The sequence below is a fragment of the Mustelus asterias genome, chromosome 19 (genome assembly GCF_964213995.1).
Source record: "Mustelus asterias chromosome 19, sMusAst1.hap1.1, whole genome shotgun sequence".
Lineage (NCBI taxonomy): Eukaryota > Metazoa > Chordata > Chondrichthyes > Carcharhiniformes > Triakidae > Mustelus > Mustelus asterias.
The window spans coordinates 64,263,688-64,279,157 of record NC_135819.1 but is presented as its reverse complement, the minus strand read 5'-3'; the positions used below and the strand labels follow the sequence as shown (position 1 = coordinate 64,279,157).

Here is a 15,470-nt window from a genome sequence, read left to right as displayed (position 1 = left end):
AATCATCTTGAACTGGGTGACCCTTTATTTTGCACAGTTGCATGAGTTTATTTTGTCAGCCTCAAATTTCCACAGAAATTACATCATCATTTATGTAAATTTTCACCAATTAGGAAATTTGCAGTGCTAGGTCATTTGATAATCTTGCAAGAACCAGCAAAACTTGCAAAATGAGGAGAAATAAACAGCCTATCTCAATTAAATCTGATTTTGATCTCGTAGTTGTCTAGTTGAGATTCCTGTCATTTTCCCATCAGGCCTCAGTAAGATTTTGTTTTAAATTAAGAAAATTATTAAAGTAAAGTTTATTTATTAGTTACAAGTAGTCTTACATTAACACTGCAATTAAGTTACTGTGAAAATCCCCTATTATCAAACTTAAGGAAATAAGTTATGATGATATCTATACGGTAGCACAGTGGTTAGCACTGCTGCTTCACAGCTCCAGGGACCTGGGTTCGATTCCCGGCTTGGGTCACTGTCTGTGTGGAGTTTGCACATTCTCTTCGTGTCTGCATGGGTTTCCTCCGGGTGCTCTGGTTTCCTCCCACAGTCCAAAGATGTGCGGGTTAGGTTGATTGGCCATGCTAAAATTGCCCCTTAGTGTCCTGAGATGCGTAGATTAGAGGGATTAGTGGGTAAATATGTAGGGATAGGGAGGTAGGACCTGGGTGGGATTGTGGTTGGTGCAGACTCAATGGGCCAAATGGCCTATTTCTGCACTGTAGGGTTTCTATGATATCAGGTAGGTCTTGGCCTTGCTTGCCCGTACATTTGGAAGTGGTCTATGCCAATGCGTTATTTGCATAAATCCAGGAAAATTGTGCATGCTGGCCTTTTGCATTAGAATGGACATATACAGGTGAATGCAGAGAGAAAGTGGCTGGAATTTTACTGCCCCGCCTGTCACAGAATCGGAGCGAGTGAGGGGTGGACATGGAAATGTTCATTGACCTCAGGCAGGATTTTACAGTTTCGGGACGAACGAGGCCGTAAAATCCTGTCCAGTATCTGCAAACGTATCTCGGAATCTGTGCAATGTAAATCAGTGAAGTACAAATTTCCTGCTGAACTAAAATGATCACACTGCTGTTAAATTGTAATTATGCTGAAGCTCTCCCAAGAGATTCTGGGCCATTAAAACTTTCAAATCTATTTCTTCTGAAATATTGTGGAAGTTTTGTTTCTTGGAGTATATGGAACTTGTCCCAAACACATTGCAAATAGAACAATGGCAAACTATTATGTATATATACATGGTTATTGTATAAGCAAACATGGCAGCCATTTTGTTTGCACTGGAAGACTTAAATAATCAATGAATATGTTATAGTATGATTTAATGAAGGTATATCATAGGGGTCACTGGAAGAACTCCCATTCTTCAAATACTACCAGAATTCATGAACATGTAGATGGGGCCCTAACACCTCATCCAAAAGATGGCTACTTCACTGTTGCAGTATGTCCTTAATAATGTACTTGTGTGCCTGCCTAGATTATGGGCTGAAATCCTTGAACAAGTCTTGAACCCACAAATTCTGACTAGAAGCAATAGTGCTACTAGTTCAGCCAAGCTGATGCAATGTTTTGTGTCTTTAGGAACTAGAACCAATAAAGGGGTTGACAATCTAGATGTCATTAGTTTGATCTAGATTAGAACTAAACTAAAACAATGAATGGATGATAACAAAATAGATTTTTGTTTGTGTTCAATTTTTTTACTTGGTATTTTTCTGTACTATTGGAATCAGTAGGGATGGTTCCCACAATCTTACAAAATAACTTACTGTAGAAGCTTTCAGCTCAAAATGGACAATAGTCTGGGATAGGTTCACTCATGATGTTGGCTTTGTCTAGTGTAGGTCTAAAGTTGAGATCAGGGGCTAAATTTTCCAACTGGTATCAGGCCCCATATGCAGGTCCTGACGTCGCCCATGTCATCGATGTACTCATTGTGTAACTTGCTGGGAGGTGGCATTCTAATTGGATGCCTCCATTTTCGCTGTATTATTAATGGTGGATTCCTGATGCTGTATTAGTTTGAATTAGCTCTGGATGGACGGCAGTCACATTGAGAGAGAGGGAGGTGCTGCTAAGAAAGGTGAGAGTGAAGGCACCTCAACATGGAGGCATCCTTGGCCATCTCCAGCCAAGTCAGCAGATCAAGAGGCCCAAAACTGGCAGAGCTATCAGGGTGGAGCGGAAATCATTCTACAGCATTCATTTAAGAATGGGGTTGCATCTCCATGGTCCCATCATTGGGACGCAGAGCCCTGACTTGTTTTCAACCCGGCCTTAAAAATTGCGTTGGGGCGTCGTTAAAGCACTTCTCCCCCAATATTTTCCCATTCATTTCTGCTTCCAACTCTGTCTTTATGAGGTCTGGAAAATTCAGCCCCAAGAGCTCAACATTCTGGGACTGCATGATAACACACAATGCTGCTCCAGGGCTATACCTTCCCATATTATGTTAATATTAGATCTAGCCTCAGGGAAGCCTATCTAATTTGCATCTATCTTTAATGTATCTTTCTCTTCTTCCATTTTAGATTGTTTAGACAAGTATACCACTTTGATTTTGGACATCAGTACTTCTATGAGGTCAAGAAAGAATATAATGAAAGTTGCATTAGCAAAGCAGCAGACCGGTAAGGAGATGTATTATTCTTCAATGTAGAAATAACCTGTGATAGTGCAGAGTATTTCCCAGTTAAATTTTGGGAATATTTAAGCATTGTCTTTGGACCTTCCCACAAATTCCATACCCAAGCCACCAATTCCCTCCCACACTTCAGGTTGAAGCCCATTGTTCATAGCTTTGGGATCCAATTTGACCCTGAGCCGAACTTCCAAATCTATATCCTCTTTGCATGAATACTACATACTTCCACCTCCTTAGTATCTCCCTGTATCCGTCCTCAGGCAAACAGCTTGCAAAACACTAAACCATGCCTTTGTCATCTCCAGATACAATTATTCCAATATTGTTCTGGCCAACCTTTCATTTTACACCTTGACAAACTTTAGTTCATCCAAAACCTCGCAGCCCTTATCTTAACCTACATTGTTTCTGCTCACTTATCACCTCTGTTCTGGGTTTGACTCCTATTTGCCAGTGCATCCCTTGAAAATTCTAATTCTTTCGATCAAATTTCCTTCATAACTTTGCACTCCTCTCCCCCTCTCTTAACTTTTTTCAGCTCTACAATTCACCAGAAACTCTGTGATAGTGCAACTTTTAAAAAATTAATTCATGGGATGTGGCTAGAACACCATTTATTGCCCACCCCTAATTGCCCTTGAGAAGGCAGTGGTGTGAGCTGCCTTCTTGAACCACTGCAGTCCATGTGGTGTAGGTACCCCCACAGTGCTGTTAGGGAGGAAGTTCCAGGATTTTGACCCAGTGACATTGAAGGAATGGTGATAAATTTCCAAGTCAGGATGGTGAGTGGCTTGGAGAAGAACCTCCAGGTAGTGGTATTCCCATGTGCCAGCTGCCCTTGTCCTTCTATCAAGCGCTTAGCAATAACTGATGCTCACTATTACTCAGTTTGTGTTCTGCTAGGTCACTCCACTCCTGATCCCATTATTGCCTTTGTTCAAACATGGACAAAAGAGCTAAATTCCAGAAGTGTGGTGCGTGTCACTTCCCTGGTCCCCCATGGTCGGCTTATGATGAAAGTGAGGAGGTGTGGGATAGAGGGAAAGTTGGCCGATTGGATAGGTAACTGGCTGTCTGATCGAAGACAAAGGGTGGTGATGGATTGGAAATTTTCGGATTGGAGGCAGGTTGCTAGCGGAGTGCCACAGGGATCAGTGCTTGGTCCTCTGCTTTTTGTGATTTTTATTCATGACTTAGAGGAGGGGGCTGAAGGTGGATCAGTAAATTTGCTGATGACACCAAGATTGGTGGAGTAGTGGATGAGGTGGAGGGCTGTTGTAGGCTGCAAAGAGACATAGATAGGATGCAAAGCTGGGCTGAAAAATGGCAAATGGAGTTTAACCCTGATAAGTGTGAGGTGATTCATTTTGGTAGGACTAATTTAAATGTGGATTACAGGGTCAAAGGTAGGGTTCTGAAGACTGTGGAGGAACAGAGAGATCTTGGGGTCCATATCCACAGATCTCTAAAGGTTGCCACTCAAGTGGATAGAGCTGTGAAGAAGGCCTATAGTGTGTTAGCTTTTATTAACAGGGGGTTGGAGTTTAAGAGCCGTGGGGTTATGCTGCAACTGTACAGGACCTTGGTGAGACCACATTTGGAATATTGTGTGCAGTTCTGGTCACCTCACTATAAGAAGGATGAGGAAGCGCTGGAAAGAGTGCAGAGGAGATTTACCAGGATGCTGCCTGGTTTGGAGGGTAGGTCTTATGAGGAGAGGTTGAGGGAGCTGGGGTTGTTCTCTCTGGAGCGGAGGAGGCTGAGGGGAGACTTAATAGAGGTTTATAAAATGATGAAGGGGATAGATAGAGTGAACGTTCAAAGACTATTTCCTCAGGTGGATGGAGCTATTACAAGGGGGCATAACTATAGGGTTCATGGTGGGAGATATAGGAAGGATATCAGAGGTAGGTTCTTTACGCAGAGAGTGGTTGGGGTGTGGAATGGACTGCCTGCAGTGATAGTGGAGTCAGACACTTTAGGAACATTTAAGCGGTTATTGGATAGGCACATGGAGTACACCAGGATGATAGGGAGTGGGATAGCTTGATCTTGGTTTCAGATAAAGCTCGGCACAACATCGTGGGCCAAAGGGCCTGTTCTGTGCTGTACTGTTCTATGTTCTATGTTCTTGACATAAAGGCACCATTAGGGGTGCCATGGGTGGCAAAGGGGTAGCACAATGGCACAGTGGTTAGCACTGCTGCCTCTCAGCAACAGGGACCTGGGTTTGATTCGTGGCTCGGGTGACTGTGCGAAGTCTGCAGGTTCTCCCCATGTCTGCGGGTTTGCTCCGGTTTCCTCCCACAGTCTGAAAGACATGCTGGTTAGGTGCATTGTCTATGCTAAATTCTTTCTCAGTGTACCCAAACAAGAGCCGGAGTGTTGTGACTAGAGGATTTTCACAGTAACTTCATTGCAGTGTTAATGTAAGCCTACTTGTGATGAGTAAATAAATAAATTTGATCGAGTGTGGCATCAAGGGGCCCTAGCAAAACTGGAGTCAATAGGAATCGGGGGACAACTTTCTGCTGGTTGGAGTCGTATCTAGCACAAAGGAAGATGGTTATTGTTGTTGGAAGTTAATCATCTCAATTCCTGGATATCACTGTGGAAGTTCCTTAGGGTGGCGTCCTGATTTGATTTTGATTTGGTTTATTATTGTCACATGTATTAACGTACGGTGAAAAGTATTGTATCTTGCATGCTGTGCAGGCAAAGCACACCGTTTATCGAGAAGGAAACGAGAGAATGCAGAACGTAGTGTTACAGTCATAGCTAGGGTGTGGAGAAAGATCAACTTAATGCAAGGTAAGTCCATTCAAAAGTCTGACGGCAGCAGGGAAGAAGCTGTTCTTGAATCAGTTGGTATGTGACCCCAGACTTTTGTATCTTTTTCCGACAGAGAAAGTGGAAGAGAGAATGTCCGGGGTGCGTGGGGTCCTTAATTATGCTGGCTGCTTTTCCGAGGCAGCGGGAAGCGTAGACCGAGTCAGTGGATGGGAGGCTGGTTTGCGTGATGGGTTGGGCTACATTCACGACCTTTTGTAGTTCCTTGCGGTCTGGGGCAGAGCAGGAGCCAAGCTGTGATACAACCAGAAAGAATGCTTTCTATGGTGCATCTGTAAAAGTTGGTGAGAGTCGTAGCTGACATGCCAAATTTCCTTAGTCTTCTGAGAAAGTAGAGACGTTGGTGGGCTTTCTTAACTATAGTGTTGGCATGGGGGGACCAGATCAGGTTGTTGGTGATCTGGACACCTAAAACCTTGAAGCTCTCGACCCTTTCTTCTTCATCCTCGTTGATGTAGACAGGGGCATGTTCTCCTCTACGCTTCCTGAAGTCGATGACAATCTCCTTCGTTCAGTGACAATCTCCTGGACCCAATCTACATCAGCTGCTTCATTTAACACTGACATTTGATGCTATTATTCTGTTAGCCTCACCACTGACAAATGTGTCCCTCAGCCATGAAGGTCCTAAACTCTGGAATTCCATCCCTAAACCCTTCTACCCATTGCCTGTCTTTTCCCCTTTCAAATCTTCCTTTAAAACTTACCTATTTAACCAAGTTTTAAATCACCCCTCCTAATATCTCATTCTTTCACTCGATGTGAATTTTTGCCAAGTTTTTTTTACCCATTAGACCGTGGGAAGGGTTCCTGTAAACATTTCAAAACTGAATTGTTGTGGTTTTAGCAGTGAATGAGGTGTGAAACCCTACTCAGTTTACATACACCCTCTGTTATTTAAAATCTCTTAAAACCTGTTGAAATCAAAGCTTATTGCACCATTTTCTTAGCCCCTTTGACTTCTCCAATCCGAGATCATTCTGTGTCTAATGTTGCAGATTAGAATCTACTCATTAATTTCAGATTGCAGCTCAGACGTTTGTAGCATTTTAAGATTGTTTTGCATTTGTAATGCATTATAATGTCTGAACCGCGTATATATGCCTGGAATTGTTTTGGATATTCTCCAACGCAATATTGTTGTACCATAGAATCCCTACAGTGCAGAAAGAAGCCATCCGGCCCATCGAGTCTGCACAGACTCTCCGAAAGAGCATCCCACATCGGCCCTCCCCCTACCCTATCTCTGTAATCTCGTGCATTTACCATGGCTAATCCACTTAACCTACACACCTTTGGACACTAAGGGACAATTTAGCAAGGCCAATCCAACTAATGTGCACATCTTTGTACTCTGGGAAGAAACCGGAACACCCAGATGAAACCCATGCAGACACTGGGAGAATGTGCAAACGCCACACAGACAATCACTCAAGGCTGGAATTGAACCTGGCACTGTGAAGCAGTGATGTGGAGATGCCGGCGTTGGACTGGGGTAAACACAGTAAGAAGTCTCACAACACCAGGTTAAAGTCCAATAGGTTTATTTGGCAGCAAAAGCCACTAGCTTTCGAAGCGCTGCTTCTTCATCAGGGGAGTGGGATTTCAGTTCACAAACAGGGCATATAAAGACACAAACTCAATTTACAAAATAATGGTTGGAATGCGAGTCTTTACAGGTAATCAAGTCTTAAAGGTACAGACAATGTGAGTGGAGAGAGGGTTAAGCGCAGGTTAAAGAGATGTGTATTGTCTCCAGCCAGGACAGTTAGTGAGATTTTGCAAGCCCAGGCAAGTCGTGGGGGTTACAGATAGTGTGGCATGAACCCAAGATCCCGGTCGAGGCCGTCCTCATGTGTGCGGAACTTGGCTATCAGTCTCTGCTCAGCGATTCTGCGCTGTCATGAGTCGTGAAGGCCGCCTTGGAGAACGCTTACCTGAAGATCAGAGGCCGAATGCCCGTGACCGCTGAAGTGTTCCCCGACAGGTTCTCTTCCTGTTGGCTTTTGTTACCAAATAAACCTGTTGGACTTTAATCTGGTGTTGTGAGACTTCTTACTGTGAAGCAGCACATGTAACCCTTAGCTAACATCGTACCTTTACGCTGTCTTTGCAGTGTTACCACTGAAGCACAGGGAGACATCAGCAAAATCCCACAGGCCTTCACCCCCATTCCTTTTAGTATATGAATACAGTAAGTATAGGTGGATATAAACAAGCTGCTTATAACTTGCTCTATTACTCTTTCAGGTCTGATGATGCAATTCGGCAGTGTTGGAGAAATCTGTTTGCGGCAGTAAGGATCCTGATAAACCTGGTCACTTTGTTTTTGATTGAGCTGGTGAATTTCTTCTGCCGGTCGACCTTCCAGGTCCTGTTGGTAGGACTCTTGACGGTATTTGGAGATCAGCTACTGAAGCCACTCCTGGCAGCCTTGTTCAACAGTCTGCTGCAGCCCATCATGATATTCATGCTGAACATTTTCATTGGAATAAGAAACCTCTTGAATCCTCTAATTGATATCTTCAGAAGACTGTTATTACAAATAGCTGCTGTGTTGCATGCCTTCAGGCTAGTGGAGGTGAATTTGAATCAAACTCCGTCCAGTTATCAGGAAGTGTAGTCCAGCAAGTTACCTGTCCGAGGATGAATGTGCAAAGCTTTGAAGATGAGGGTGAAGGATGGCTGAAAGTGGGAATCCCTGTGCTAGATTGCTCAGCAACTGGTAACTGTTTTCACCACTATGGTCAGTTCATAGGCAGTTTTTAGTTGGATCAGAGCCAGTTGTACCAATTATGCATTCTACCAATTTGGAGTTTTACACTTGTGTAAAGGAGTGCTCCTTCTCCCAAGTACCATTGTTATACAAAACTTAGCTAATACTTGTACTCAGTTCTCTGTTGTTCAAGCTTTGGTCACTATTTGCACTCATCCTCCTCTTCAAAGTGCTGACTGTGCTTGCTCTAATTTTCTACAACACTTTTGAGTGTTGCGCTGATGAGTCTTTGTCATTTCTTGCACTTGTGCTGCCTTGCTTACAGCTCACTAAGTGTTGGTACTCACTTTCTTATGCAACACTTATTAAGTGTTTGCACTCATGCTGTCTTCTGTAAAGCTTGCTGAGAATCTGTGCTCAATCATCATATACAAAGGTTGGCCGGTGTATAGGCTTAAATTATTCCTATTATGAAACATCGCAAGTGCAATTAAGTGAAAGTGATCTGCTGTTTTGTGTGTAGAAGTGTAACTATCATTCCTTCAAGGATTCCTCAGAATCAAGATTGGGGGCTTCCTAGTGGCTTATAAGATAAATTCACCCTCTAAATAGATACTGAACCATTAGGAACATAAGGTTACATGTTTGATTTCTGGTCTGTTTTAAATTAGCTATTTTCAGCCAGAATGCGAGCGGACGATAACAATTAATCTCAGTTTATCCATGTTTGACAGGGGATAAACTACCTTGGATTCCCATTCTTTATTGCCATTCAGTGTAATGTATGTATGTGCATGTTTGTGTGTATGCATATGCATGGGACAGGAGTTGGTGAGGACAGGTTTGAGCTTGGCTGTTTTGCACTACATATTAGTACAGCCTGCCTACACCAAGGTCAAGGTTGTGAAGTTCCTAGTGGTGTGCTCCACAACCACAGTGCAGTGGACTCCCTAGACACAGGGAATGGGGCCATTTACACAGTCAGTATGGGCACAGCACATCTGTTCCAAATTGGCAGCTGGAATGTCAGTTTGGTGCAGTAGCACTCCAATGGCAAAAAGGTCTAGCGATGTCATAAAAGAAGCTGCTGTCCTTCACCTCTCAAGCCTCATGTGAAGGAGCTGGCCTCTCTGGGAAGGTCAGAGATGGTTTTGATTATTTTTAGGACTTAGGTAAAGATTTTAGGACTTCAATGGGCCTCACACCAACCCTCAAATAATGCACATTCTATTGAAGCCTAAAGAAAACATGAAAGGTAACATTTCCGTAGTAGCCCAGAAACTCCTTCAGACACATCCCTTTGATGAGGAGAACTGCTCACAGTCCCACAACAGAATTTAAAGGATGAGCATAAAATGGGTGGAATCACAGCAAATTCTTGGTGCCTTTGTCTCTGACTGAAAATTTGACTTACTGCTCTCTCCTACCCCAGAAATGCTTGGGTCTGAGAGTTTAAACTTGCATGAGGAATGATCAACGAGGTGATGTATTGGAACCTCATGGCTAATTTTACCATCTTGATTTTTTAAGGAATATGTATATATTATGCCATTAAAATGAAAGCTGTGCTAACTTTTGTTTATGTTGAATTGTCTAAAGATTGTGAGAAACTATTATTTCAGGAAGATCTTAAAGCACTTCCCCATTAATTATTTGGATATTTAAATCTTTACTTGTACATAGCAAGATTGCAAACCAGCAATGAGATGAATGATCAATTAGGAATAAAAACAGAAACTGTGCAGATCAGGTGGCATCTGTGGCGAGAGGAAAGGTCATCAAACATGAAACTTTGGGTGGGATTTTATGGCCTTGCTTGTCCCAAAACTGTAAAGTCCTGCCTGAAGTCACCAGACCTTTCCATGCTCCGTCCCACGCCTGCTCAAATGGGCAGGTTGGTAAAATTCCGACCTTTAACTAGTTTCTCTGTCTACAGATGCTTTCTGTCTTCTTGAGTATTTCCAGTATTTTTTGTTCTTATTTCAGATAAAAGGGACTCCAAATTTATCATGAGAGTGTCACAGCAAATATTTCAGTCTTGGCACTGAAAACTATGGGCGGAATTCTCCATTTTTTAAAGTGCGGTTGCAGACAGTTCCAGCGGCACCGTTCCTGCTGGCTGGAATGGTGTGAACTCACATTTGATTCTGCGCTTAGAGCCTCATTAATTATCCACAAGTGAATATTTCTTGAATCACCTGGTGGGTTGGGAGCCAATTCGTCTGGCCACTGTCAGACAGCAGATTCGAAGGTCTGAGTGCCATATGTTAACACCAGTCCAGCACACTCATATCACTCTCTCCAGCCCATCTGTCTGTACCAGATTGTGCGGGATATCCAGAGGCCAGAGGCAAAGAAGTCTGTACTCTGATTCAACCACCATCCCCTCAAGGCCTTGATTCAAGGAGTCCAGGTACAGTGGCATGTCCTGTATCCAAGAGAAGGTTCCAGAAAGCACATCAACCTCACCTCTCTAGCCTGGGAGGCTCTTGCGCATGAGGGCAGCGTGGTTGGCGATTGCGTCATAAGCACCAAGCAGTGCAGGAAGCAGATGAATGATCTCATCCATTTTGCCAGGGTAAGGCCTCTCTCAGCTCCCTGAACTATCAAACTCTCAGCATGGCATCATGTATTGAGATGGTGACTCGCTTCTCGAATCTCACACATCCATTAACGGAGACACATCTTCTCTCATGGACGCTTTCACATCATCACCATCCCACCTGTCATGTTGCTCACACTCCAACTGAGGAGGACTCACCTCTTTGCATAGCCAGATTGTGAAGGACAAGAAAACTGTGATCATGTGGAAAACCCTCTTCGGCATTATTGCAGAGAGCTACCTGAGGGGTCCAGGCATCTGAATTACACCTTCAGAAATCCTATGGTCTGCTTTATGAGAGAACGCGTGAATCTGTGAGCACCATTGTGCCTCTCCTCGGCACAAGTCTGAGGGTGCAGTCCGACATCATCAGCCAATGCTTAGGTGGGTAGCCCTTATCCCCCAGTAACCATTCTGGATGTTCTGGATCCATTTGTTGCTGTGGTGGACATTCCCACCCCCCCCCCCCCCCGCCCCCCAAAGCCTATCACCTTCAAGTGCCCATGCCCCACCATGGATCTCTACCCACTCCATCTAGAAACTGCGTGCATCCCCTTCCAGTAAGTGATGTGGTATCCCTTTGACCCACTTGTTTGTGAGTGCTTTATGTGGTCTTTTTGGGGTCCAAATTCTGTTCCCTTAGTTTTCGCTCTGCCTTCCATTGTCATTCTCATCCACCCGCTTGCACCTCTGCTTGCCATTGTGCCCCTTCGCCCTTCTCCTGCCCACCCCACCGCACAGCCCTACTTCCACATTGCTCCTCTTATATTTGTCAGTGCCTCCGTCACCTCGCACCCCATCCCCTGTCAAATTTTGGTCTGTTGGAGTGGAGGGTCCATGAGTCCTGCAGAACAGTGCTGTCCATAAAGACCAGCTTGGCATGGAGCTAGAGGGCACAAACTGGTCTGTCCTATCAGAGTGGCAAACAGCACTACAGGAGTAGCGCAGCAATAAGGCAGGTACTCATTTTGAAGTCTCAAATGAACTGAGGTCTGCCTTGTGCATGTCACTTTTTTAAAAATGGGTTTAAGTTTATTTATCAGTGTTACAAGTAGGCTTACGTTAACACTACAATGAAGTTACTGTGAAAACCCCCTAGTTGTCACACTCCGGCACCTGTTCAGGTACACAGAGAGAATTTAGCATAGCTAATGCACCTAACCAGCCCGTCTTTTGTACCGTGGGAGGAAACCGGAGCACCTGGAGGAAACCCACGGGGAGAACATGCAGACTCCGCACAGACAGTGACCCAAGTCAGGAATCGAACCCAGGTCCCTGGTGCCGTGAGGTAGCAGTGCTAACCACTGTGCCACCATGCCACCCTTGAGCCAGCCTGATGTGATTTCCTGCTGGATTGGAAGGCCTTTGATATTTTGGCGAGCAGCTGTTTTAATTATCATTCATGAAAGGCAAATGACGCTCACGCCACCAGGCAGTGGGTGAACATACCTGCCATTGGGAGATTTCAAACTTTCCTTACGCCAGCTGGCTTCCAACTTTTTGGCTACCGCTGGATTCTCCACTCTTGCCTACCACCAAACCCGCCATGGGCAGGATGGGAGAATTCCGTCCTATGAGTCTCAGAGCCTGGGTTACTACAAAGTCTGTGATATTCAAGATTTATCATATATTCAAGGATCTTTAATGATCCAATGGAAAACCAAAAATGCAGAAGTTTCCATTATTAGTTGGACTTCCATTTAGGGGATCAATTGTTCCAGGAATAGAGCACTGGACTCCCAGTTAGCAAATTGGGAGTTCCAGCCACAAAGCACTGGACTCCCATTCAAAAGATCAGTAGATACAGCATTGGAGCACTGGAATCTCATTCAAAGAATCAGCAGACTACTAAACTCCCATTCAGGAAATAGGTAAAGCATGGGTATCCCTGCTGGAATCTATATTAAGAAAGTCTTAACGATTCACTTAAAAAATAGTCATATGATCAGACAGAGCCAACACTGTTATCTGAAAAGAAATCATGTTTGATAAATTTGCTAAGGGTTTTTTGAGGATGTAACTAATAGGGCTGATAAAGGGGAACCAGCAGATGTTGTACACTTGGATTTCAAAAAATATTTCATAATGTGCCACACAAAAAATCAATGCTCATGGAACTGAGTAATATATTAGCATGGATGGAAGTTTGATTAACAGAAAGCAGAGAATAGATAAACATGGCATTTTCAAATTAGCGGGCAGTAACTGGTGGAGTGCAGCAAGGATCAGTTCTGGGGCATCAGCTATTTACAATCTATGTTAATGACATAGAGAGTATTCTTAGTGTCTTCATCTAAGTGTGTTGACAATACAAAGGTAGGTAGAAATGTAAGCTGTGAGAATGATACCAAATGGTTGCAAAGAGATTATAGACAGGTTACATAATTGAGCAACCTGGTGGAAGATAGCAGCATAATGTGAAAGTGTGAGGTTATTCACTTTGGTCATGAGAATAGAAAAATTGAATTTTTAAAAAGGTATGAAACTTTTAAATGTTGCTGATAAGAGTGACTTGGGTGTATTTGTACAAGAAATGCAAGAAGTTACCATGCCAATCAAACAAGTAACTAGGAAGGCATTTGGCATGTCAGCTTTTGTTGAAAGGTATTGGAGTACAGGTATAAGGAAACCTTGATACAATTGTATAGGGTTTTGAGGAGACCACATCTGGAGAATTGTGTGTGGGATGAAAGAGTTGTCTACTGATGAGAGGCTGAATAAATTGGATTTTAGAAGAATGGGAGATGAAATCACTAAAACATACAAGGGGTGAAGCGCTTGACAGAAAATGTAATGAGAGGTTGTTTCTTCTGATTGGGGAATCTAGAACATAGAAGCAAAGCCCAAGGATAAGGGGTTGATCATTCAACATTAAGATGAATGTATTTTTGACCTGTCAGGGAATTAAGGGATAGGGGGAGCAGGTAGGAAAATTTAATTGAGAAAGGCGGTCAGCTATGATTATTTGAAATGGCGGAGCAGGCTCAAAAGGCCGAATGGTCTGCTTCTTTTATTTCCTTTGTTCTTATGTTTAGGGAAGAAGAGCATCAAACTCCCACTCAGGACACCACTAGATCACAGGACCAGGGCTCTCATTGAAGGGACTAGTAATTCTAGCAATAGAACACTGGGCACCTATTTGGAGGACAGTGGCATAGATTTCCCAAATAAGGAATCAGAGCTGCTGGGGAGCGTCTTGTATCTGTGGAACACTACAGCTTGATCTGGGGAGATAAAAAGAAAGATTAGGAAATGTGTCCATACCAAAGCTCTGGAGCACATTCTCCTAACAAAGGGCGAAACAAAGAGTAGTAGCCATGCCCTATGCCACCTTGTAAAAGCACACGCAAATTGTCATGAAGTTGAGTTCACAGCATCTGGTGAGAATGTTATAAATTTGGGGATGAATTTAAGGACTATGTTCATCATTGTCTTCACCAAAACTTACAAATACAGTAAACTCATTATTTGAGCGCAGCATTTGGTGTTTTATCATATTAAATTGACCAGCCCAGCAATATAGCTTTTTTTTAAACACAATTATTTACTCAACATTTTCAATTTGATTGCAAATGACATCACGCCATTCTAGACTGAACATTTAATTTACTTAAAGGGATTAATGATTTACCAAAATATTACCCATCCCTGGTCTACATATAAGGTCTACATTAGGCAATGTGTAGAAGGTGCAAGAGGGACAAAACTTCAGGATTGGCTTCATACTAAAGCTGAGAAATTACTATCGGTACATTAGTTCTATTACTATTTGTGACAGAACACGGAATATGTTTTTAGAACATTCCTGTCACATTTTAAATAAATGTATTGTTGATGCTCCTAAAAATGGACAAATGAATGTCAGAACAAACAATTTCAAACTGATTTTATTAATGACAAGAATGCATTAAGTATTTATTAATGTTGCCAGCTTCTAGTTTTAAATCATTGTGGGGTATGATTTCCAGAGATCTGTGTTTCTTTGTAAACAATTTGATGAGTTAGTTACATTTATGCATAGAGATCTTCCTCCTGTATGGTAAAATGTCCTTTGGTGATTTCTTTCAACGTTGTAAGTATATTTCTCCTACATGGTTCTACATACTCATCGCCAGCTCAATAAAATCTTGTGAATCAGTAGCTAGTTTTAATCTGAAGGCGAAACCCATCAATGATAAAATCAAAACAAAAACTGGAAATCTCAAAAATATAATAAAGTGCTTCAAACTTCACATCAAGTTGGTCAGCAAGTGAAAGAGGGAGATAAATTAATATTTCATCCAAGGCCTTTCACCAAAGCCCAAATTTCAATATGAGGAAATATGAGGATTTGATGAATCACTTGTAATACCTGGAAAATGTATTTTGTTCTGATTCTTGCAACTTTCTGCTGACTGTAGAGTTTGATCTGAAAGAAAGATGTACCATAAATATACTTGATTCAAGACATTTTTGTTTTCTCCAATCAATGGTGGTAAAGGAGAAGTCAACTGTGTGAAGAAGCCTGATAGATGCTGGAAGTCAGAGATGGGGTCAGCGATGGACTCTGTTGGACCAATCAATGGCCTGACGTCTATGTTATAAAGAAAAGAAGATTTGCATTTACATGACACTTTTCATGACTTTGCGATGTTCCA

At 42.8% G+C, this 15,470-nt stretch overlaps 1 protein-coding gene across 1 annotated transcript in view; it reads left to right on the top strand.

Moving 5' to 3' along the window:
- Positions 1–9,800, top strand: part of LOC144507503 (uncharacterized) — a 74,165-nt gene extending 64,365 nt beyond the window's left edge. The window contains exons 9-10 of the mRNA XM_078234628.1: positions 2,553–2,651; positions 7,766–9,800. Of these exons, the coding sequence (XP_078090754.1) occupies positions 2,553–2,651; positions 7,766–8,138 (472 nt within the window). The 3' untranslated portion in view covers positions 8,139–9,800. The remainder of the gene's footprint in view (positions 1–2,552; positions 2,652–7,765) is intronic.
- The last annotated feature ends 5,670 nt before the right edge of the window (positions 9,801–15,470 follow it).